Source organism: Podarcis pityusensis (genome assembly GCF_964106645.2).
Source record: "Podarcis pityusensis genome assembly, chromosome: 8".
NCBI lineage: Eukaryota > Metazoa > Chordata > Lepidosauria > Squamata > Lacertidae > Podarcis > Podarcis pityusensis.
The window spans coordinates 78679139-78703218 of NC_138033.1; the positions used below are offsets into that span (position 1 = coordinate 78679139).

A 24080-nucleotide genomic window follows, 5' to 3' on the forward strand; every position below is an offset into this window, starting at 1 on the left:
ACTTCTAAAAACCTTGCAAAGCACCCAAACGGCTGCTCCAAGCTGCCCATTTCCAAATAATTGGTAATTAAGATGCCAAGCCTGAGCGCTCCCTGCCAAGGCGGATTACTGGCACCCGCAGGCCCCGCTCCTTTCAGGCTGTGCTTTGGAGAGGCCCGTGACTGACAAGGGCTCTAATGAACTCTAATTACAGGCTCGGCAGCAGCAGCCCAAGGAAGCCACAACAGATGTGATGGGGGGGGGAGGGGGGTCGGCCGTGCCGCTCTGCTAATGAACAAGGAAGCGTTTGGGAGCTGATGAGGGGCAGTGACCCAGAAAGGGCCTCCACGCTCTACCCACCTCCCGCCAGGCCGTGCCCTTTTGGTTTCACGTTCAAGTTGGATATTTCCCCTTCTGTCAGCACAATTGTGTACAGAGCAAGGCACCTCATGCAGCTTGACAAACGGGAGCTGCAAGGACCTTTGGGGGGGATTTATCACTAAGCAGCTTAAATGAGGCTTCCACCTTCGCATTCCACCAGTTCAGGCCCAGATATGAGGGTGGGTGGGTGCCTCAGGTAAGACGCCCTCAGCGGGCCCCCTTAACTTGTAAGAGGTGAGGTATGCAGGCCTTCCTAAGCACCGCAAGCAACAAGGAAGTTATAGAAACATGGGAAGCTGCCATAAGACCCTAAAGAAGAGCCTGTTTGGTCAGGTCAATGACTCATCTAGTCGAGCTTCCTGTTCTCACAGTGGCCAAGCAGTTGCCTGTGGAAAACCAGCAAGCAGGGTCAAAGTACAAGGACACTTTCTCCTGCAGTTTCCTGCAGCCAATATTCAGAAACATTGCTGCTGCCAACTGTGGAGGCCCAGCCCAGCCATTGTGGCTGGTAGCCACTGACAGTCTTATTCTCCTCCATGAATTGGTCCAATCCTTTTTTAAAGCCATCCAATGTTATGAGAGTGGGAGAAAAACTTTTCTCTATCCACTTTCTCCATGCCATGCATAATTTTATATAAACTTCTATTCTCCACTGAGCCATATCGTTGGTCCATCCAGCTCAGCATTGCCTACACTGACTGGCAGCAGCTCTCCAGGATCTCAGACAAGGTTGTTTTCACAGCTCTGCCTGGAGATGCTAAGGAGAAACATTACACATCACTTGTAATGCCTGCTCAGTGGTAAGTTAATTTCAAGGCTGTCCAAGACCACAATGCCTTTTTGTGCCACCAACGTGGATTAATTAATCTTCGGATAGACTCCGAAGACATATTTTAAGCTGCACTGGCTGGAACAGCTCTCCAAGATCTCAGGAAGGAAGAGAGATCTTCGGAACACAGGAAACTGCCTTATCAGAGTCAAGCCACACTGACTGGCTGTTGCTCTCCAGGGTTTCAGGCAGGGAGTCTCTCCCAGTCCTGCCTGGAGATGCCATTGGGGGTTGAACCAGGGACCTTCCGCATGCAAAATGGATGGTCTTCCACTGAGCTACAAAGTAGATAGGAATTTGGGACTCTCCTAATATAAGATGCTGCTTTATGCCAGGTCAGGGCCCTGGCACATGCTCTACCACAGAGCTATGGCGTTTCTCCAATTACAGAAGCAGGTACAGGAACAGAGGTGTACCCTCTGGATAAGGTCACAGTGTACCTCCTGAAAACAGCAGCAGTCTCACACAAAGAGGATTAATTCAGATGTCATATTAAGGGCACTGCAGTCTTTACACAAGTCCTCAACTACAATTCTTCCAATATCAGAGCTGTGAAATTTCAGCTACAAAATCAGCTAGCAATGCAGAACCACAAACTACTGTTTGAAAGGGGTTTGCAGACAGAGAGTTGCCACGATGTCTGAGGCGAGAAGCCAAAATTGCAGCCACTGCCTTGCTTCTAGTGTCCACTGCTCCCAAAAAGAAGTGCGTCAAGCAGATGGAAAGTGAGAGCAGACAAGCAGCTACGAACACTGATTTGCCTACTGCAATCTGGAGCAGGTGGAAAATGAAGATAATCAACTCTAAACCATGGTTTCGCTACTGAAACCTGCTACCCTCCAGACATTGTTGTACCAGGACTCCCACCAGCCAGCTGGTCAACAGTTAGCTGCAAGGATGGAAGCTGAAGCTCAAAACATCTGGAGAGCCCCAGGCAGGGGTAAGCTGGTCTACCATGTGCCTTTACCGGGATCTAAATTGGTTGGTGCAAACAATGGTTTGGAATGAACAGGGGCCGTGATAACTCTGCTCTAGTTTAAGATACCCCAATACTCACCAAATCAATCAGATCACTGAGGTTCTTCTCAATCTGCTGGGGAGGCAGACGCCTCATCAAATCCAAGGCACAATCCAGCTGCTGGTCACTCTGTGGGAGGAGGAACAGAAGGGGGGGGGGGAATGTTAAATCACTCACAGAGAACAGCATGAAGTTTCCTTGTACCAAGCCAGACTGAGTGTTGACCCAACCAAGCCCCAGGACAGCCTACTTTGATGAACCGCAGAATCTTGGACAGATGTTATTCCCAGCCCAAGATCCTTTTTAACTATACTGCTTTGGGGAGTGAACATAATACATTCTGCGTGCAGAGCAGGTGCTCTGTCACTTAGCTAAGCCTTGACCCCAGATCACTGCATTGCTGCTGAACATGGCAAACCATGTCAGTACGTTTTTCACAACTTGGGACATCTTGCACCATAAAGGAAATCATTCAATACACACTGGAAGTGAGGCTCGCTTGGCACAGCTTCGTGGAAATGGAATTATTATCTGAGGGATCACCAAATTATTGCCCAAAGGCATCCCACTTTCTGGGCTCCTGGTAACTGGAGCAATCTTGCAATTCAGGATCAAATTGAAGGAGGGAAGAGATTGCCCCTCCCAAAAAACAACAACAACCAGTTGCTCCCTTTGCCATACTTGTGACCACCAGCCACTTGAGGTCAAGTGGCCCTGCCTTAAACAGGATAGTGCCATCCCACATCTATTCTTTCTTTTAGTCTACAGTGCTTAGCTCCCAGCCTAAGCAAAGGTGAACAAGTGAAATAGGATACAGTACAGTGGTACCTCGGGTTAAGAACTTAATTCGTTCTGGAGGTCCATTCTTAACCTGTAACTGTTCTTAACATGAGGTACCACTTTAGCTAATGGGGCCTGCCGCACCGCCACTGCGCAATTTCAGTTCTCATCCTGAAGCAAAGTTCTTAACCCGAGGTACTATTTCTGGGTTAGCGGAGTCTGTAAGCGTCTGTAACCCAAGGTACCACTGTACAAGAAACACACACACAACTGTTGCCATTAGGAGCAACAGGGAATACAAAGGCCCATCTAGTTCAGCATCTTGTTCTCACAGCAACCAAAACAGTGCCCACACGAAGCTTATACACAGGGCATGAAGACAATGGCCTTCCCTCTCATAAGAAGAGACTTGAAGCTGAATGAGGCCAAAAGAGGTCAATCTAGCCCAGCATTCAACAGCCCACCCAGATGCCCCAAACAGCGTTTGAAATTTCCCAGGCACATTTTGCACCTGACTATCGGATACTTGAGACCATGAAGATGCCCGGGCACCAGATGCCTCCACCATCTGGAGGTGCACACCTGGGGATCCTTGGATCTTGTCTGTTTTCACACACTAGCAACACATCCTGTATAATTCTATCCATTATATCTTACCTGCGCAATCAGAATGAATTTCAGGGACCCAAAAGTCATGTTGAAAATACAGTGGTACCTCTAGATGCGAATGGGATCCGTTCTGGAGCCCCGTTCGCATCTAGAAGCAAACGTAACCAGCGAGGGCACGTCTGCGCACGCACACGTTGCTTTTCACCGCTTCTGCGCATGCGCAAGCGGCAAAACCCGGAAGTAATGCGCTCCGTTACTTCCAGCTTGCCGCGGAGCGCAACTTGAATGCGCTCATCCCAAAGCACATTCAACCTAAGATATGACTGCATGACTTTTGAGCCGCCTGGCCAAAAATGGCAACTAGGCATTCCGTTTTGGTGACTGTAACCCTGGTTTAAGCAACCATTTGGCGCCTAGCTTCTATATCTGAGTTTCTGTCACTGGACCCAAAGGGATGCCCACAAGCAGGACCCAAGTGCAACGTGTGCACCTCTCTCTCTCTTGCAATTTGTCAAACCCTAGTAACTGGTTTTCAGAGGCACACAGCCTGTGACAGTGACAGAATAGTGTAACTTTATGCTGCAAGAGTACATCCAGAGGGAAGACAACTTCTGTTGATGTTGGCAGGGAGAGGGAGGCAGCACACACTTGCAGGGAGCAGCAAGGCTGGGAGCTGTGCACTTCTCTCCCCCCCCTCCCATTTCAACAGGAAAGAACACAGAGCCCCAAAGATGTGCCTGCAAACTGTCCTCAGTACAGTTTTGTGGCGCCAAGGGCTCCCAGCGCACCACCTGTCATTAGCAAGCGGTGTCAGCGCTTCCTCCTTTGCAGGAGTTGGAAATGCCAACCATGGATGGAGCCTGGGAACGGATTCTTAGGTATGAATTCTTCAGAGGTCACAGCACACACACACACACACACACCCCTCTGATCATGCAGCACTTGCACACTCTCAAAACAGACAGGCCAAATAAACAAACGCTGACATGGCGGAAGGTGGGCCCTATGGGGGCGCCTGAAGTTGAGGGTGGGGGGATACTTTTGACCAACTGTACAGAAGAGGTTGCAATTGTCTTGAAAACAAGTTACCAGTCCTCAGATTTTTAATCAGCAAGCACAGACACAAATCCTTTACATGTTTATATTCATTATGTTTTAATGAAAACCACCTTCAGCTGACTGGTGGAGAGGTGGAATAAAATATAAAAACAATTCCCCCTCCTCCTCTTCCTCCCCCCGCCTCTTCACTCTTTTGTGTAGCAACTTGTTAGACGGTACTTGCTTCAATGTCTTAAAATATATTTGGAGAAGCAGGGGGGAAAGAGTGCCGTTAGCTGGATTTCACTGCTGCAAAAGGCAGGCTTGTAGTAGTAATTCACCTATGAAGAGCAAGAATTGCCTGCAGGTGAGCAGGAACACAGCAGCAGTGGGAGCTGCCTTTATACTTAATCAGACACTGACTGGCAGAAGCTCCCGGAGTTTTCAGACAGGAAGAGTCTCCCAATCCTATCCAGAGATTAAACCTGAGACTTTCTGAAAGCAAAGTAGATGCGCTTCCACTAAGCTATGGAAAGCTCTTGCAGAGTGATTCTCAAAGTGCCACAAAATGACAGAGGACCAGACGGGAAATCAGGCTAGCAATTTTGGGAGGGCAGTTTGAAATGCTAGAAACAAAATATGCCACAGAGGAGTCCTAGCCTTTCACAGCAATAAGCAGATATTTGACAATGGTCATTGTAGTTTCTTGTATACTGTCAGTATTAAAAATATAATAAAAAGTTATCTACAATTCAAAAAATAAATAAATCCATCTGGTCATTAGAACCTAAGAACTTTACCCTGAGTTTATTTCCTCCTCCCTCCCAGTGCATTTTCCTTTTGTGCTGTAAGCCTTTTGGGATTGTAAGCCTAAAGACACGGACAGCCTGGTTTTTGTAGTGATGCATAAACTGCTCTGGGAGCCTTTTTTTGGCAAGATATTAAAATTTTTCTAAATAAATTAGTAAATATAAAGAACAATAAAAGGGGAAATACTGGAGGTTTGTCTCAACCCAGCTGTCATCAAACCACAAGCTTTTGTTTCTCCCCACCCACAACCCCGAGCGTCATTTTCAGTTTCCTATTTTACACAACCTGCAGCTGCTTACAATGTCTGAATCAGCAAACTCCAGGCCAGAACTCCGGGGAGCCAAGTGTGGTGTAGTGATTAGAGTGTTGGACTAAGACCTGGGACACCTGGTTCAAATCCCCACTTAGCCATGAAGTTCACTGGGAGACCTTGGGCCAGTCACTTCCTTTCAGCCTTTATCCTCATAACATGGTTCTGAGGATAAAGAGAACCACTTACTCTTTTCTTAAGCCCTTGAAGGAAAAGTGGGATAATACTTGTTAAAATAAGAATATAAAGAACATAAGAAAAGCCTTCCTGGATCAGGCTAATGGCTCATATAGTGAAGCATCCTGTAATCACAGCGGCCAGATACCTGTTGGAAACATGCAAATCTGGATTCAAGCACAATAACACTCTTCCTTCCTGCAGCTTCCAGAAACTGGTATTCAGAAGCATTGCTGCCTCCAATTGTGGAGGCAGATGTAATGTAATGTAACGTAACGTAGCGGATCCATGGTTTACAGTTCTGGTTTGGAGGATAAGAGCAAGCCACAGCTTCCCATTTCATACATCAGAATAAACTATGGCTTGCATGACAAAGAAAACAAACCACATCACCTGCCCTCTAGTGTTCAAGCCTCCAGGTCATGCCTTAGAAGACCATTTGAACCACTTGGTTCGGAGTCACTCTTCGTAACTAGATGAAAATCCAGGGCCTGTACGCAAGCAAGCTACCTGCAGAAGCAATTCCAAATTCAGGAGCCTGGACTTTTTACTTAGCACAGATGCAGAAAATCATTTTGCTCTACCTCAGGGGTAGGCAACCTAAGGCCCGGGAGCCGGATGCAGCCCCATCGCCTTCTCAATCCAGCCCACGGACGGTCCGGAAATCAGTGTGTTTATACATGAGTAGAATGTGTCCTTTTATTTAAAATGCATCTCTGGGTTATTTGTGTGGCACAGGAATTCGTTCATTATTTTTAAAAAAATATAGTCCGGCCCACCACATGGTCTGAGGGACGGTGGACCGGCCCACGGCTGAAAAAGGTTGCTGACACCTGCTCTACCCTCTTTCCTTCTGTGATAGGAATTTTATGGTCTTAGATATATGGTAATGTTCATAAGTGTACCAACCAAGCACATACATAGATCAGCACAGGAAGGCCAACCTGGAACCATTTTGATTCCTAAACTGACCAAATCTTTTCTCTGCAAGGTCAAAATGGAAAAGCCTCTCCATTGTCTTTTCCTTCACAAATCCTGTCTTAAGGATATGTCTGTTTGAATAGGGTGTGAGCCTGTGACCTGGCCCAGGAACTAAGTATTTATCATTACAAAAGACTGGCCAGGCTACCCAGGAAATCCAATCAAGTAAGCTGCCAGACAGGAGATAAACAACAACAGGAGAAAAACAGTATTTAAATTTATGTGATGTAGGTGTGATGTATCTGAGGGGTGGTCTTAGGTTACACCCCTTCTGTGATGTATGTATGATGTTTCTGGGGGTGGTCTTGATCTACAGGGTGGCAATTTCAAAAGTCTTTATAAGGCCTTGCACACTATTTTTCTGGGTCCTCCTCCTTTCCTACGTGTGAGGGGAGCACCCTGTTGCAACAGATCAATAAAGATCAAGCTTACTAGCTGCTTTGCTTCACAATATTCTCTGGTTGGCCTCTGTTATTTTCTCCTACCAATAGGGAACCTATGTAAGGACTCTATATGGGCTCTTGGATACCCTATAAGGGAAAAGGGCAATTTTTGTTTACAACACTGCTCATCCCCTCACAAAGGAAAAACAAACCCAAACCAAAACACTGTTTAGGTTGGCACAGGAAGATGCAACTAGCAGCTGACCCCAGAAAGAGGATCCTTCTGGCCACATACTGTCATTGCCCCCCCACCGCTCCTTGCAACACAGTTTCAGAAAGCGAGCACACAGTTGCCAGGTCAGGGTCTCTGCTTCAGGATCGTGAGAACGCCAGAGGAAGCAGCTTGCCCCACCATTGCCAGCTGGAATTGCTTAAAAAGGAGTGGAAGGGGAAAGGAGACACCAAACTTCACTGGCTGCTTCCTTAAGCACTTTCCTATGACTCAGAATTTCGGTTGGGAGAAAAAGTGTTACACATCGCTCATAAAGATTAATGATGTGGTGCTACAGGGCTGGATCACAGGTGAGTTCAACTTCAAGACTGCCCAAGGCTACAGTGCATTTTCATGCCACCTACACAGATCTCTGGACAGACTCTGGAACATAACTGGAGCTGCTGAATATTGTTCCTACCCTCGGCTGCCAGAAGCTCTCCCATATCTCAGGAAGACAGACATTTAAGGAACATAGGAAGTTGCTGGTCCATCAAGTTGAGAGCTGTAAACACTGACTGGCAGTAGCTCTCTTAAGATCTCTGGAAGAAAGATCTTAGGAACAGAGGAAACTGCCTTATACCAAGTCACATTCAGTGGTCCATCTAGCTCAGGACTGTCTAAACTAACTAGATAAAGAAACCCTGGACGGTTAACTCCAGTCAAAAGCGACTATGGGGTGTGACGCTCATCTCATTTTCATGCTGAGGGAGGCAGCGCTTGTCCACAGACAGCTTCCGGGTCATGTGACAAGCATGACTAAACCGCTTCTGAACACCGTGACGGAAGCCAGAGTGCACAGAAACACTGTCGACCTTCCCGCCATAGCAGTACCTATTTATCTACTCACACTGGTATGCTTTCAAACTGCTAGGTTGGCAGAAGCTGGGACCTTCCAATTGGCAAGCCCAAGAGCATTTCAAGTTTCTAGCCTAGGGGTCAGGCACCTATGTGATTCTTGAACCCTATCACCCATCAGCCCCAGGGAGCATGGCCAGTGGTCAGAAAGGATGATGGTAGGACTCTATATGGGCTCTTGGATACCCCATAAGGGAAAAGGGCATATTTTTATTTACAACAGTAGTTGGCGTCTAGCAAAATATGTTCCCCCCTCCCAGTTCTAGCTCATCAAGCATCAACACAAGACAAGAACAAGGCAGTTCAGTGACAATGCTGAATGGCAAGGAAGAAAAGGCATGTAATGCACACAATCCAATGTGCACTCTTCTGTAAGTTTTCTTCCCCATTATTTCTTATTTCATTATTTGAAGCAAGAAGGGTGAGTTAAGAAGTTGGGCTTCAGGGACCTCTGTGCCGTCGCCCATGACTACTGTGGGGACACGGCGGGGAGCTGTTCTGTAACTCAAGTAAAACTACTCAAATTTGCATTATTTCAACAGAAATAATTTCTGTTGTTGGTGCAAAATTTGGATCTCCTCAGTCTTGCAAGTGAGTCTCCAAAGTTACTAATCTTCATGACCACACATATCTGGCCATTCATGGCACACTGAAGCCCTGAATGGAGAAAACCACAAATTGTCTTTCAATTACAAAACTGCCTTGACTATGGTTCACTCTTGGGTTGCCTTCTGATATATAATTTTGACCTTTCCCCTGCCCAGCACACACACAGAGTTTCTGAACACGCCCTCACCTGCCAACAGAAACTGAATTGGACTTAATGCTTGCATTACCCACTAACACCGTGGCCTGTCGGGGCATTTCCTCCTGCCCCAGAGTGCAGGGAATAAGAAAACACAACCCTTTGCTCCACAAAAAGGCAACTGCGGAGCTCTGCATACCAATCCCAGTGTGGGCTGCAAAGCAAGCCAAGATCTCCAAAGCTTTGGGATTTTCAGAGCATGTGGGCAATTTTCCATTGCTCGCATCTTCACCCCAGGAGCGAACTGCCGTGACAGGAGTGGGGAGTGCAGAGGGGAAGTTCTAAATGAACTTCTTATTTTACAATTCCAGTCACTCCAGGATGGAGAGATCTGAGAGCCTAGAGCTAACGGGAACCCTCAGCCAAGGTAAATCTCCTTTAATAAACCTCCTGCAAAGATGCTTTCACTCCTTGGGATCTTCACTCTGACATCTGCTTTGTTACCAGCTCCCCTTCTACTTAATATATTCTTGCTTTGCTTTCCGTGAATCCTACAAGACTGAAAAATTCAGGGCTATCTGTGTAAAGTTCTCTCTCTCTCTTTTTACAAAGGAGAGAAACAACTTCAAGGACATAACAGCAGTGAAAGCACTCGCTGTCTAAAGCTGTGGCTGTCACAGAGTCAAACACCATTTTTATCGCCAGATCGATGTCAACTTGCTACAAAAGCATGCAAATGTTTGAGTTTTGGAGAACACCCCAGGAGGCACAAAGGATGGGTAAATTGTATACCCGAGGACACACACACGGGTGTACACAAGGTATAACAATATGCTACAACTTCCTAAATAACATTTGACAACAAATCCAACATTTACTTTCTGAAACCCTGAAGAGTTCTCCAAGCTGAATCGAATTGTTCACTATTTTGTGACATTTTGGTTGGTTCTAAGAAAAGACAGTAGATTTTAGAACTTCCCTTTCAGATGAAATATGGCTTGTGCATTGTCTTGTAGAGGGAACGTAAGAACAATGTTACCTTTGACGTTCCAGCAGTGGCCAAAATCTGCTGACCAAAACAGAGAAATTCTCCCCAGAGCCAATATCTCCCCACAGCCCCAGACCAGAATTTTATGACAAGACAAGAAGTACTGTTTCTGGGGGACAGGAGGCGGGCAGGTGTGGGGGATTCCCTGGTCCTGAATGGGGTAACCGTGCCCCTGAAGGACCAGGTGCGCAGCCTGGGAGTCATTTTGGACTCACAGCTGTCCATGGAGGCACAGGTTAAATCCGTGTCCAGGGCAGCTGTGTACCAGCTCCATCTGGTACGTAGGTTGAGACCCTATCTGCCCGCGGACTGCCTCGCCAGAGTGGTGCATGCTCTGGTTATCTCCCGCTTGGACTACTGCAATGCGCTCTACGTGGGGCTACCTTTGAAGGTGACCCGGAAACTACAACTAATCCAGAATGCAGCAGCCAGACTGGTGACTGGGAACAGCCGCCGAGACCATATAACACCGGTCTTGAAAGACCTACATTGGCTCCCAGTACGTTTCCGAGCACAATTCAAAGTGTTGGTGCTGACCTTTAAAGCCCTAAACGGCCTCGGTCCAGTATACCTGAAGGAGCGTCTCCACCTCCATCGTTCTACCCGGACACTGAGGTCCAGCACCGAGGGCCTTCTGGCGGTTCCCTCACTGCGAGAAGCCAAGTTACAGGGAACCAGGCAGAGGGCCTTCTCGGTAGTGGCGCCCTCCCTGTGGAACGCCCTCCCACCAGATGTCAAAGAGAACAACAACTACCAGACTTTTAGAAGACATCTGAAGGCAGCCCTGTTTAGGGAAGCTTTTAATGTTTGATGTATCATAGTATTTTAATATTCTTTTGGAAGCCGCCCAGAGTGGCTGGGGAAACCCAGCCAGATGGGCGGGGTATAAATAATAAATTATTATTATTATTATTATTATTATTATTATTATTATGCTACATGCTCACTCTAGACAGGCTGAGGTTGGGAGAGAGGACGCCATTCTCTTTGACCCTGCATCTTCTGTGTTTCTGTTTATCTTCTGCATAATAGAAGGGATGTTGATTATTTGTACAACTTGTCATTAACCGTAACTGTGCAATTTGGCTGCTTTCATCCAGTGCCAAGGAGACCCACGGACTATAAACTTGACCAAAAAGAAGGATCCATTACCCAATAAGCGTGGCGTCAGGAGGAAGGAACAAGTGACATCAATAGCTTAAGCAGGGGGAGGAACTGCATCTCTCCCCTGCATTTTACTAAGATGTTTGGCTAGCAATTAATGCTTTCGCCAGGGGCATTTCCTGAACATGTCTCTGCCCTCATAGCTTAGGGGGGGTGTAACTTAGTTCAGCCAACAAATCATCAACTACTTACTGGCAAAACAGAATGAAAAAGGTTTCCTATGCCTCTGCAGCAGCAAGATAGCACCAAGGTTGCCTTGATTGTCATGCAGCAGGTTATGACTCAGTTGTATGGATTGCAGTATTTGTACTATGAACACAATTTTGTGTGTTTATGAAGGCCTGCTATGTGATGACCTACCTGGCATACAGACTTGTCCAAACATCCCTAGTGCATGAGTGGGAAACCCTTTTTTAACCTGAGGGCCACATTCTATCATGGGGAACCCTCCAGGGGCCACATGCCAGTGATGGCTGTGGTCAGAAGCAAAAATAGCCAGAAGAATGGATGTGATTTCTTTTGGTAGAGCACACACTACACTCCAACCACATAAAAGCTGAAAGTTTCCACACATATTTCCAGCTTGCATTGAAGCAAGCAACTGGCATAACCACAGCTTTAAGGATACAGTCCAGCCAGGCAAAAGCACTCACAGAGGCCACAGACAGAGGGTCAGTGAGTGGCATGCCCTGGGGAGAACCCTGAGGACCAGGCAGAGAAGCCTTGGGAACCACATATGGCCCTTGGGCCTGACGCTCCCTAGTCCTGCCCACATCTGTTGGTTAGTTCTTGTGAGATGTCTTCGGAATTCCCTGCCTACTAATATTCAGCAAAGCTCCTTTCTTGTGCTATTTTAGATGCCTGCAATTCAGTTTATTTCAGCCAGCCTATAATTTAGTTACATATATTTGTTTGTTTTTTAAAAAAAATCTACTGATTTTATCTGTATATCACTGGTGATTGTTTTCCTGTTTTATGCACATGGCTTATGGGCATTTCTTAAACAAGATATTGTAACTAAGGCTAAGTACATGTAATTGAAATAGTGTATATATACTTTCCCCCCCTGCTTACTCCTGCCTCCCTTACCTTCCATCCTGTTTCCCTCATGTCTATTTCTTGTTGAATGGTTTCTTTAAATGTAAAGGTTCATCATTGTTCCACCCGATGAGTATGTCTTTAAGGGGCCAGAGAAAGGGCCAGAGCTAAATAACGAGACCCAGCTTTACAGCTGTGAAACATAGCAGGTGCTGCTGAGTTGTATTGATTAAGCTGTGTTGGTAATTTGGTGTAGTATATAAGGAGCAGCACCTAGCTCTCCCATTACCCTGGGGGATGGGTTGGTGGTTGGGTCATGTTTGTTTGTTAATGTATTTAGTGTAAAAGGAGTTTTTGTTTTTCTTATTAAAACCTTGTTTAAGTTATTTTTGAGTCCCTTTTTAATGCATGGTCTCCCCAGCAAGCTCTCTGCAGTGCTACCATACTGCAAAAAGCCAACATTTCTAGGCGGTAAAAACCTTGGAAAACAGACACGCTCTCTTCTTGTTTGGAAAGCAACATGTCAGAGGGCACTAGTGAACAGGTTTGTGGTCATAATGCATTCCACCAGGATGCCTCAGAGGGAGGGATGGGAAGCAGGGCTTCTTTCATCAGCTTTGCTGAAAGGTCAGCGACTGCCCCCTGAATTGTTTCTATGCCAGCTAGCCATTATAAGAAAATTACTATTTAAAAACTGATGCCCCAGTTTGGTTTCTTCCTCTGCCTTCCCTGTCCCCTCTTCCCTTTTGTGTTGTGCTTTTCCGATCTTAAGCCTGCAAGTCTCTCTCGTTTTAATTGGCCAAAGGGCAGGATACCAAAGCTCTAAATAAAATAATAAAGTAAGATAAATACTTTATTTTGGTGCTGCTTTTATCCATGGTCCAGATAAATATCTTACAGAGTAGAATTCCAAGCAAGGAACATGACCAAAGAAGGTCACTGCCCAGTTCAGAACGGCATCAGTAGACAAGCATGAACTCAACGAATTGGCTTATTAAGCAGGAAGCTTGAAAATTATGTTTTATGCTCCCTCTTGCATAAGCCACAAGCCACCCCCAAAATACAGTGCCAGAAACTTTCACAGCAAAATACCAGCATTTTATTAAAGCAGCTACGCTTTGTTCCTGGAATATATGTGTATAGAGAAGCTGATATTTGATTGGGGGGGGAGGGGGAAAGAGACAAATAATCTAGGAACTTGAAAGACAAGAAGCAGAGGGGAAAACAGTTGCTTGATCCACTGGCTGCAGTAAAAGCATTCAATCAAGGCAAAGCAAGTTAAAATACTGTGTTTCAAATGAATGCTACAAAAAAAAGAAACCCCACTGCATGCAATTTGCATTCATAGCAACTGCATTTTGCAGAAGCCAGGATATTTTAGCAGCCGCTAAAGAGAGGAAGGAAATGGCATCAACATGCAGACTGGGATGCTGCATAGAAATAAGCCCCAACAAGACACATGGTGTGTGCGCATGCCACATTTCTGCAGAAGCCTTAAATCCACCTTCTTAAGAATCTCAGCTTTCAAACCAAGTTTCTGTCCCTTACTGTGACAGTTAACAGGCAGCCAACATAACATTAAAAAAAAGCATATAGTCTGGTCTGGCTGTAACAAGCATGTAAGAGACACTACCTGGATGTGTAAGATATATATACCAGTGGTTCCCAAAGTGGGCAGTACTACAACTGGGGGGGGGGGGTGCAGTGGGATTACCCAGATGGGCACTAAGAGGCAAGGGGAGTGAAATGCTGATGACCTTGAAAAACTGGTATTACTAGATCAGGTTCACCCATTTTATTGAATTGGACTTTGAATAAACATGCAATTAACAGATACACTTCTGACTTTTATTGTGTCAATTATGTTCCTTAGCGGACTGTGCAAACCAATATACTGAATAATGTTTTTTGTAGTGTATGGCAGCGGGTGCTGGGAATGAGTTTATGGAACCCAAGCAGTGTTAGAAATTCCCAAGGTGCCAGGCGCTTTTTTGCAATTGGCACTGATCCAATTACTACCATGTGGAGATCTCTGGATGCCGGGTTGGCGACTGACATCTTCATCTGGCTACCCCCTCCAGCTTTCTTAAGCAGGTAAGTAGAACAGCTTACTTATTGCATTTATATCCCACCCTTTCCTACAAGAAGTACATAACTCACCCCCTCCTCAGTTAAACCCCACAATGACCCTATGAGGTAGGTTAGGCTGAGACTGGCCCAAGATCACCCAGTGAGCTTCATGACTGAGTGGAGGTTTGAGCACTGATCTTCACGGTCCTAGCTTGACACACTAACCACTATACTAGACCACTTCTTCTACAAGGCAGCTGTATAAATCAAGTAGGTAAATAAATATGGGGAAAGCCAAATGTCACTTAGAGAAGGATCTGAAATATTTTCCCTGAAGCTTGAATTTGCTTTATTCTGAATTGCTTTGATGTTTTAATGTGTTATAAAACAAGATATTTTTTCTTTAAAATATAAAGCACTATAGAAATGAAAAATCATCATCATCATTGGGGGGGGGGGGGATGATGCCTAGACACTGTGCTGGTGACCGTAACCTAAGCTTATGGCGCCATTTGGCGATTAGTTTAAATATCTGACACTGAACCTAAGGGGGCAGTGACCTGAGAAAGTTTGGGAACCACTAGTCTAGAGTTTGGCTTCACACCATGGCAAGCCTGAAAACTGACAACACCTACATACACACACACACACACACGCATGTTGTTTCTGGGTAGGCATCAGCTGAGGTACACGACCTGGGGCTCAAGGCAATCCATTTCGTTTTGCAGCAAAATCCTGCAATATAGAGATTTGTGCATTTACTCCCCACACAAAGGAGAGCTGAACGAGAGACTGTTTTGATTTGCAGCTAAAATGAAAATATGGATGCCTCCCCACCATTTCCGCCAAGTCTCAGGACAGAGGAAGTTCGTATCCCCTCTGGTTGGCTGGCTTGGCTTTCTTACAAAGCCTGGGACAGATTTACGATACTAGCCATAAGCGTAGCAAGTGGCAGCCGCCCAGAGACTTCAGCAGACATTAGCCAGTTCAGCCCTGCTGTGGCAGAGACAGCCTCGCCTCCCCTTCCCACTCACAGCTTTTAACCACCATGGCTGTCGAGGGTGGAAGCTCTGTTGTCAGAGCTTCCACCTGCCAGAGCGGATGTGTTTACAAGAACAGGATAACCTTAACGAAGTCTCCCTATAAATTTGTTTTCCAAACACTGAGTCTTTTTTCAAAAGAAAAAGAAAAAGTTGGGGATTATACTTGGACGAGGAATGCTAAAAGGAATACTAGCTCACTTTGGGAGTTCACACACAGAGAGAGGATCAGGTTTTCACCAGTCAATTCAATACCACTGGCCACAAGCAGGGAAAGAGTGCTGTTGTTGCATTCAGGACCTGCTTGCTGGCTTCTTTTTGGGCCACTGTGAGAACAGGATGCGAGGCGAGCAAACTCTTGCACTCATACCCTGGAACTAATAACAACTGTGTAAGTTTATCTGCAAGGCTGGTAAGACCGGATTCTGTGCCACTGTGACAACAGCAGCTGACATTGCACTAATCCTTTCCTCCTCACACCTCTACACATCTAAAACCACAAACGGGCTGTCAGGCACCTCCTGTGCATTCTGTGCTGCTACATCAGAAGTGGCACACGCACACACACTATTGCATGTTGTCATCAGGTCCCTGTTCATGGCAACAGAGGAACTTCTCCAACTGTGTGACAGGCCAGCTCCATCAGGCCTCCTCTTTCTCAACTGTCATCTGAGGGCAGCCATTCCATCAGAAGGCCTCAATCAGACAGAATGGAAGAAGGGCTCGTTCCATCAGCTTTGCCAAAAGCCCAGCTCCATCAGGCATCTCCTGCCCCCAAACTGTGCCAGCTCGTCATTATAAGAACAGCAGCTTAAGAACTGGTGGTCTGAGTTTGATTTCCCCCCTCTTACCTCCCTGTCCCTTTTCCCTTGTGTGTCATGTTCCTTTTAGACTGTCAGCATGGAGGGACTGTCCTGTTTTAATTGAATGCACCTAAGCCACTCTGAAAGCCCTTTTGGCTGAAGAGGAGGATAGTAATGCTCTAAATAAAAATAATAGATTTATAAACTTCCATCTGCTCACAAAAAAAGAAGAGCACAGTGTAAACTGGATCGCCTGCGCTGAAAGGAAGTTGGAAGCTATTCTGGTTGAGGAAAAAGTCCATGCTAGTACAGAGAAAGCCCATTATTCTAAATCCAGCTCTAGGAGAATGGGTCCAGCGTGCTCTGTTCTCAACACAGGGTAGCAACAGACCCCTCTGGGCTCCTCATTTGGCACCTATCCCACATACAGTCCTCAAGCTACATTGACCCCCTCCCTCTTCTTTTTTAAAAAGGACTTTAGAAGCAGCTGCTGTGCCTCTTCCCTCATCCACCTGGTATTTTACAGATCTACATCTGGGGTGTTGATATGATCTTCTGTTGGCAGGCAAGCAAAACAAAACTCAGAGGGGGGCAAGGGAAGAGTAGAACTAAAGGCAATGCTAGCTTGAAACAAAGCTTGTTCTGGGAAGCTGCCAAGAAGTTTATCACAAAATCCTAACTGGCCCAACCCTCCAAAAGCAAACAGACAGAGAGGCCCAAGACTTACAACAGCCTTGAACCCAAGGAGCCAATACTGAACCTGAGATCTTGTTTCTGCCCTGTGAAGTAAGGCCTGGTGTTACAGTAGAAGAGTCTGGATGCTGGATCAGGCTACTGGCCTTTCTAGTCAAACATCCTGATCTTACAGTGGCCAACCAGATGCCCCAATGGGAAGCCCCAAAGCAAGACCTGAGCACAACAGCAACCCTGACCTGCTGCAGTTTCCATCAAATCTTATTCAGAAGCAATGCTGCCTCCAAGTTGTGGAGGAAGGGAACAGCCATCATGTAGCCACCTATAGCCTTGTTCTCCCATGAATTTTAGTGCTGTGACAAAGTCCTTCCTTTTGTTTGCCCTGAATCCTCCAACATTCAACTACAGTCATACCTTGGGTTAAAGTAGCTTCAGGTTGAGCGTTTTCGGGTTGCGCTCCATGGTGACCCGGAAGTAACAGAACGCATTGCTTCCGGGGTTCGCCGCTCACGCAGATGCTCAAAATGACGTCACGTGCATGCACAGCGAATTGTGATGCGGGTTGTGTTCGCTTCAGGATGCGAACGGGGCTCCAGGACGGATCCCGTTCACATCCAGAGGTACCATGTAAAGTATTGCACTTGGGCAAAAAAAATGAGAAGCACAAATACAAGATGGGTGACACCTGGCTTGAGAGCAGTACATGTGAAAAGGATCTAGGAGTCTTGGTTGACCACAAACTTGACATGAGCCAACAGTGTGACGCGGCAGCTAAATAAGCCAATGCAATTCTGGGCTGCATCAATAGGAGTATAGCATCTAGATCAAGGGAAGTAATAGTGCCACTGTATTCTGCTCTGGTCAGACCTCACCTGGAGTACTGTGTCCAGTTCTGGGCACCACAGTTCAAGAAGGACACTGACAAACTGGAACGTGTCCAGAGGAGGGCAACCAAAATGGTCAAAGGCCTGGAAACGATGCCTTATGAGGAACGGCTAAGGGAGCTGGGCATGTTTAGCCTGGAGAAGAGGAGGTTAAGGGGTGATATGATAGCCATGTTCAAATATATAAAAGGATGTCACATAGAGGAGGGAGAAAGGTTGTTTTCTGCTGCTCCAGAGAAGCGGACACGGAGCAATGGATCCAAACTACAAGAAAGAAGATTCCACCTAAACATTAGGAAGAACTTCCTGACAGTAAGAGCTGTTCGACAGTGGAATTTGCTGCCAAGGAGTGTGGTGGAGTCTCCTTCTTTGGAGGTCTTTAAGCAGAGGCTTGACAACCATATGTCAGGAGTGCTCTGATGGTGTTTCCTGCTTGGCAGGGGGTTGGACTCGATGGCCCTTGTGGTCTATTCCAACTCTATGATTCTATGATTCTACCACTGTACATTGGATGTTCATGAGTTCTAGTATTATGAGAGATGGGGAAAGACTGTAAGAAAGAAGGAAGGTAGGTGCCCGGGTGGGGTGGGGGGAGTGGCTGAGGTTGACAAGGTAGTGAACCAGCCTCCATTGTTCAGAAGACTTGGAAGGGGGTGGAAGTGAGAGCTCTCACAAGCCTAATGTAAGCCAAAATTGCCCAAACAAGTGCCCCAAAATGCCAACTCCCTCCAGTGTGCCAGTAAATGAAGGAGAAGTGTGTGGAGAGCTGCCAAGGCATCAGTTGCCAGCAGGCTTAATGTATGCCCATCCTCTTATTGTCAGCTGCACCCTGGCACTGCATTAAGAGACCAGCTCCAGGCCCTGCCAAAACCTTATTACTGCCACCAGCACTCTCTGGCCTGGCATTGGCTCCCGCAGTTCCATTTATGTCTTGGCTTTTCTCGACTTCCCCCCTCAAAGCCTAGGGTTATATTTCCGACGCCTGCAGCGCGGAGACGCAGCAAGAGAGCCCAGCTAAAAAGCCACAGACATTGGTCCTCCAGATACTTTTCTATTTCTGGTATGCACCAGTGTGCAAAAAATAAAACTGGGGAAGGCAGGTAGCTGGAGATCAGTTTCAAGCTCAGTAACACAGTCCGCGTAAGAAGGAAAGAGTTGGGGGTCGGGGCAGGGCGGGGGTAAGGATAGCAGATACCCTAGAGAAATATCAGGGAGGTTTCATTTACAGCACGGTTTTAAAAAGTTACTTGCAGGCAGTTTCTAAACAGCAATGAGGAAGTTATGGGCTGGGGAGCCAGATTAGAATGTTTGCCATGGAACAAGAACAGCAATGCCTTCCTCGGGTTCTGAATCCGGTATCAAACATCTATGAGCAGTAGGTATTAAGGTGAGCCTGGACTCTGCCCGAGTCTGTTGGCAATGCCAGGCCTCAGCTCAAGGCACATATGCATGATAATGCACATAAATGAGAAGAATGGCTCAAGGTAGTGTCCCTCCTTCTCCCCTGAGGAACAATACACTCTGCCTGCCTCTGAACATGGAAGTTCCACTTTGCCATCAGAGCCAATCCCTATTAGCAGACTTCCCTTGCACTATGAATTTGTCTAGTCCTCCTTTTCAAAACAAGCAACTATCACAACTGGGGGGTGACTGCAGCAGTTGGCATTGGCTTAGCCACTCTTCCCATGCAGCTGTTTCCTTACTGCAATTCTATCCCACCCTTTTCTCCTCATTTAATCCCCACAACAATCTTGTGAGGTAGGTTAGATTGAGAAGCAGTGGATGGCTTGAGGTCATCCCATGAGCTTCATGGCCAGGTGAAGATTAGAACCCTGGCCCTAGTCCAACACTCTAACCCCTACGTCACACTGCTGGGAGCGCCAGAGGAAGGGCTCATTCATTTTTAAGCACCTGGAGTCTCACTAAATCAGATGCAGCGAACACCTCAAAGACCCCAAAAGACTCCCTGGGTCTGTCACACATGACCTAACTGAGCAGACCATTCTTAATTTCCGCACACATGCACTCCTTGCTTTTTAAAAAGCAAGACATCTGGCTTCCTCTTCCAATATTTCAAGAGGAACTCCGCTAACCCGTTGACTAGGAAACCAAGTGCAAATTGTTCAGTTCTGTCGTCAATCATGCTTGGCAAGCATCAACACGACATACGGTACAGAGAAGAGCAATGAGGGTGGGGAACCTGGGATGTACCACGCAGAAAACCCCTTTAAAGCCTGGAGAGAATGTGTACAACTGAACACACAGAGAGGTGCACTTGAGCTTAACCCCATTAACTAGAACCGTGAGAGCTTCCATCCTCAAAAAACCCCATGTTCCCACACTATCTTTCTTAAACACATCTTGCTTGCTCAGACATTGTACCATGCTTGCAAAATGATTCAAGGAGAAAGGTTAGTCCACATGCACAGTGGTTCTCCTTTACAAAAAATATATGCTACGGTCCACAGCATAACAGAATGGAGATTTGTCTTAGGAGGCAGCTACTTCACACATCCTGGGTGAGTGCTGCTGATTGCACAAGCTGGAGGTACCACACACAGCTAGCTGCTTTATGGCTAGGAAGAGTAGTACAGGGCTAGCTAGGAAGGGATCTGGAAGCCCTAGCGATGCCACAAACATCTGTAAAGCTGGAATGTGTTAAGAGCTCCATAAAGCAAAGGACCACTCCAAGTTCAAAACTTGTTCCTTGTTTCAGAACCCTGATTCAAGTGGGTGGGCACACCAACGATGCTGGACGGAATTGGTCGATTTCTCCAGCATGCCCAGACACTGCTTTAAAGCGCAGTTTGCTGCAGCCTCCTCACTTAATTAGCATCCTCAAGTTGAAAGTTGGACAACCCCCCCAGGAGGGAAGCAGCAGGGACCACCTCAAAGTACAAAGGCAACATGGATGTAACTACAGCTCTCTGAATCCTGACTCAGTGTTTCAAACCACCACACCACCCACTTCCCTCAGGATTTAGTTTTTCTTACCAATTTGGGACAAACGTACAAGCTTCAGTTCTGAAATTTTAGGACTTATTTACCAGTCATTATTGTGGTTAGTGGGTTAGTTGTGCTCACAAGCATAACAGTCTTTCAGATTCACAGTGCTTTCTGTCAGCTCCCATGCGCGTAATCCTATTCTATGGACTGGGCCCCTGGGCCATAAAATGGCTTGGCCTGTCTGCAATAGGGGCATGGTTTGAACCCACATTCAAATTTAAAAGTGCTCTCTACTTTTCAATTGGTGACAAGGAATTCTTTTGTGCAGAGGCTTATAGAATCATAGAACTATAGGGTTAGAAGGAATCCCAAGGGTCATCTAGTCCAACCCCCTGCAAGACAGGAATCACAGCTAAAGAATCCCTGGCAGATGGCTATCCAATCTCTGTTTAAAAACCTCCCATGAAGTAGAGTCTGTTCCACTGTCAAACAACTCTTACTGTCAGGAAGTTCTTCCTTATGCTCCTTACTGAATCTTGCAAAAGAAGTTCTAGGAACATGCTGAGAGCTCTCTGCAACTTACTGCTACTCCTTATAGGGGCCGTCTTGAACTACACATTATGAGAATCAGCAAAGAACCCAAACTGTAGTGAGGCAAAATTCACCCAAGACTTTACAAAAAATAAAACAAACTTTAGCTTTCAACAGTGCTGCTACAGAAGAGCACCAGCAACAGAGCCAGACAGGCTTCTTTCAAGAGGGCATTCCACAACAGTGGCACCACAAGTGAACAGGTCACACCCGTGTTTCCACCAGAGTTATGCTCTGCCTCCACAGAGGCAGAAATGCTTCTGAATGTTGCTGGAAGCCACAGGAGGAGAGAGGGCTCTTATGCCCAGATTCTGCTTGAGAGTTTCTCACAAGGGCATCTGGTTGGCCACTGTGAGAACAGGATGCTGGACAGGATGGGCCAGTGGTAAGTTCTTCTTATGCACAGTACATTTTGCCCAGCCCAATACTCTGGCAGCCACATACTAGGCCAGTGGAGGTTTCCAAATGATAGCCACATGTGAAACACACTGCAGCAGAAGTCCCAACCCGGTTGTTACTGAAGCATGAGTGACCACAGTAGTTCTATCTTCTGAAAGACCAGCCTAAGGTGGTAAAAGGCATTCCTGACCACCCACTTTGACATGACCCATAAACACAAGGTTCCCAAAAGAATTTTGTAAGTTAAGATATATGTTGGCAGTGTAACACTGAAAATGCCTTTTTGAGGCATATTATGTGCTGGGCATGTGTTGTGGAGATATTGTTCATATTCACTTTGTCTTGGGAAATCCTTGATTTTCACCGATGCTTCTGTGGCATAGCAACTAACAAATAGCCAGCAAAGGTGGGTTCTGCAAGCCGTTATAGTGACCAAGGGACTTGTACTGTAAGGACAAATGTTCACCATCAGTCATCCAGCCATTTTAAAATCTCACTGTCCTTTCTAGGTCTGAACACATAGCTTATAACTATCAATTCCATTTAGATACCTATTTGGAATGCTCATATTAATGCAGTTTAATAATTAATATCAGATTTTTAAATTATCATTTGTTTTTACTTTTTCTGTTATAACTGCAGATGGAAATGTGGGAACTTAGGGTTCCCTCAAGCTGCTAATACCTTGTGTGCTGCTTTTAATATTATATTTTACATTGTTGACCCCACCCTGGCACCTGTGGCGAAGGGCAGGCTAATGAGTCTAACAACATCCACAACCCACATTCTGGGAATGAGTTCGCTATTAGCATATATGAATACTAGGTTTGGGGACAAAGAGCTGATGAGGGCTATTACCTCACTGAGCCCTCCTTGCAGCCTCTGATGGAAGCATTCGCCTGACTGCTATGGGAAATAGGATACCAAAGATGATGGACTTTTGCTCTGATCCATCAAGATTGCTCTTAAATCTGGAGGCCAACATTCTAAATAAGGGATAGTGAACCTAATGCCCTCCACAGATGTTGCTGAACTACAACACCCATAATCCCTAGCTACTGGCAATGTTGGGCAGGGCTGATGGGAACTGGAGTTCCCAGCAACATCTGGAGGGCACCACCTTGGTTACCTAAGCCCTAAATCCAACACCAGCCAAGAATAGGAAAAGCCAAAGAAAAGACAGCAGGTGTTCTTAATACACCTTGGCATGTGTGCCTATCTCTTGCTCAGTCCTTGTTGTGCAGTTTTGGGCTTTGTCCCCTTAAAAAAATTCCCCAGTGTTGGTTTTTTTAGTGTTTTTTTTTTTTTTTTTTTTTTGGTACTTCTGCAAGCACACAATGTGTCCCCCACCAGAGGTACTATCCCTCCCCCAACACTCAATGGGAAACATTTCTGTGGAATTAAAAGCTGGCAAACAAAGGGAAGTGGTACACTTAAGGCAAAGACTCACACAGAGTTGCAGCAGCAGCCTTCTTTATAGGCAGTGCTGTGAATCCTCAAATACAACTTTGAGGTGCTTTGTTGTACTCCAGCACACACTTTGGAGAAGAACTGGTACAGACGAAGATGTTTTGTGCACTGAAAATTCACATGCACCAAGGCAACTGTGACAATCACTGCCAGCACATCCACAGGACAAAGTGCTTTTCACCAGCTAGCACACCAACAGCAGCTCCCCCCTGGTCAGAGATGGTCTTGCCACTATTATCAGCCTGTGAACATCAAGACTTGACTACAGCTGCACATTACAGTGGAATGGAAGGTGGTGGATTCTCCTTCATTGGAAGTTTTCAAGCAGAAGTGGAATGGCCACCTGCTTTATTTAGAACACCTCGGATTGAATCCCTACTAGACCACGAAGCTCACTGACCTTGGGCCAGTCACTACCTCTCAGCCTAACCTACCCAACAGGGCTGTTGTGGGGATTATATAAGAAGAAGGAGAGCCATGTACCCTTTCTTGGAGAAAAAGGTGGGATATAAATGCAATAAATAAATAATAATAGGGTTTTTTTATTTAAAAAAAAACCTGATGAAAGGCAGAATAATGAAGAAAATGAATATGCCACACTAGGGTAACTACACTCTTGGTCTAGACAGGAGCAGAGAACACCCATGGGACTTGGCGCCTCTTCCTTGGAACACTTCCTCACTCTCCATTTCTAGGGTGCCAAGTCAGCTGGGGAGGAGGAAAGAAACAGAAGCAACGCCTGCTGACAGCCCCCATCTCCTCCAA

The 24080-nt window shown here is 46.2% G+C and overlaps 1 protein-coding gene across 2 annotated transcripts in view; it reads right to left on the minus strand.

The window, feature by feature from the left end:
• CAPZB (capping actin protein of muscle Z-line subunit beta) overlaps positions 1–24080 on the minus strand; it is a 71801-nt gene that overhangs the window by 41874 nt on the left and 5847 nt on the right. For both annotated transcript variants that reach the window (XM_081018005.1, XM_081018006.1), the window contains exon 2: positions 2247–2336. In XM_081018005.1, the coding sequence (XP_080874131.1) occupies positions 2247–2336 (90 nt within the window). The remainder of the gene's footprint in view (positions 1–2246; positions 2337–24080) is intronic.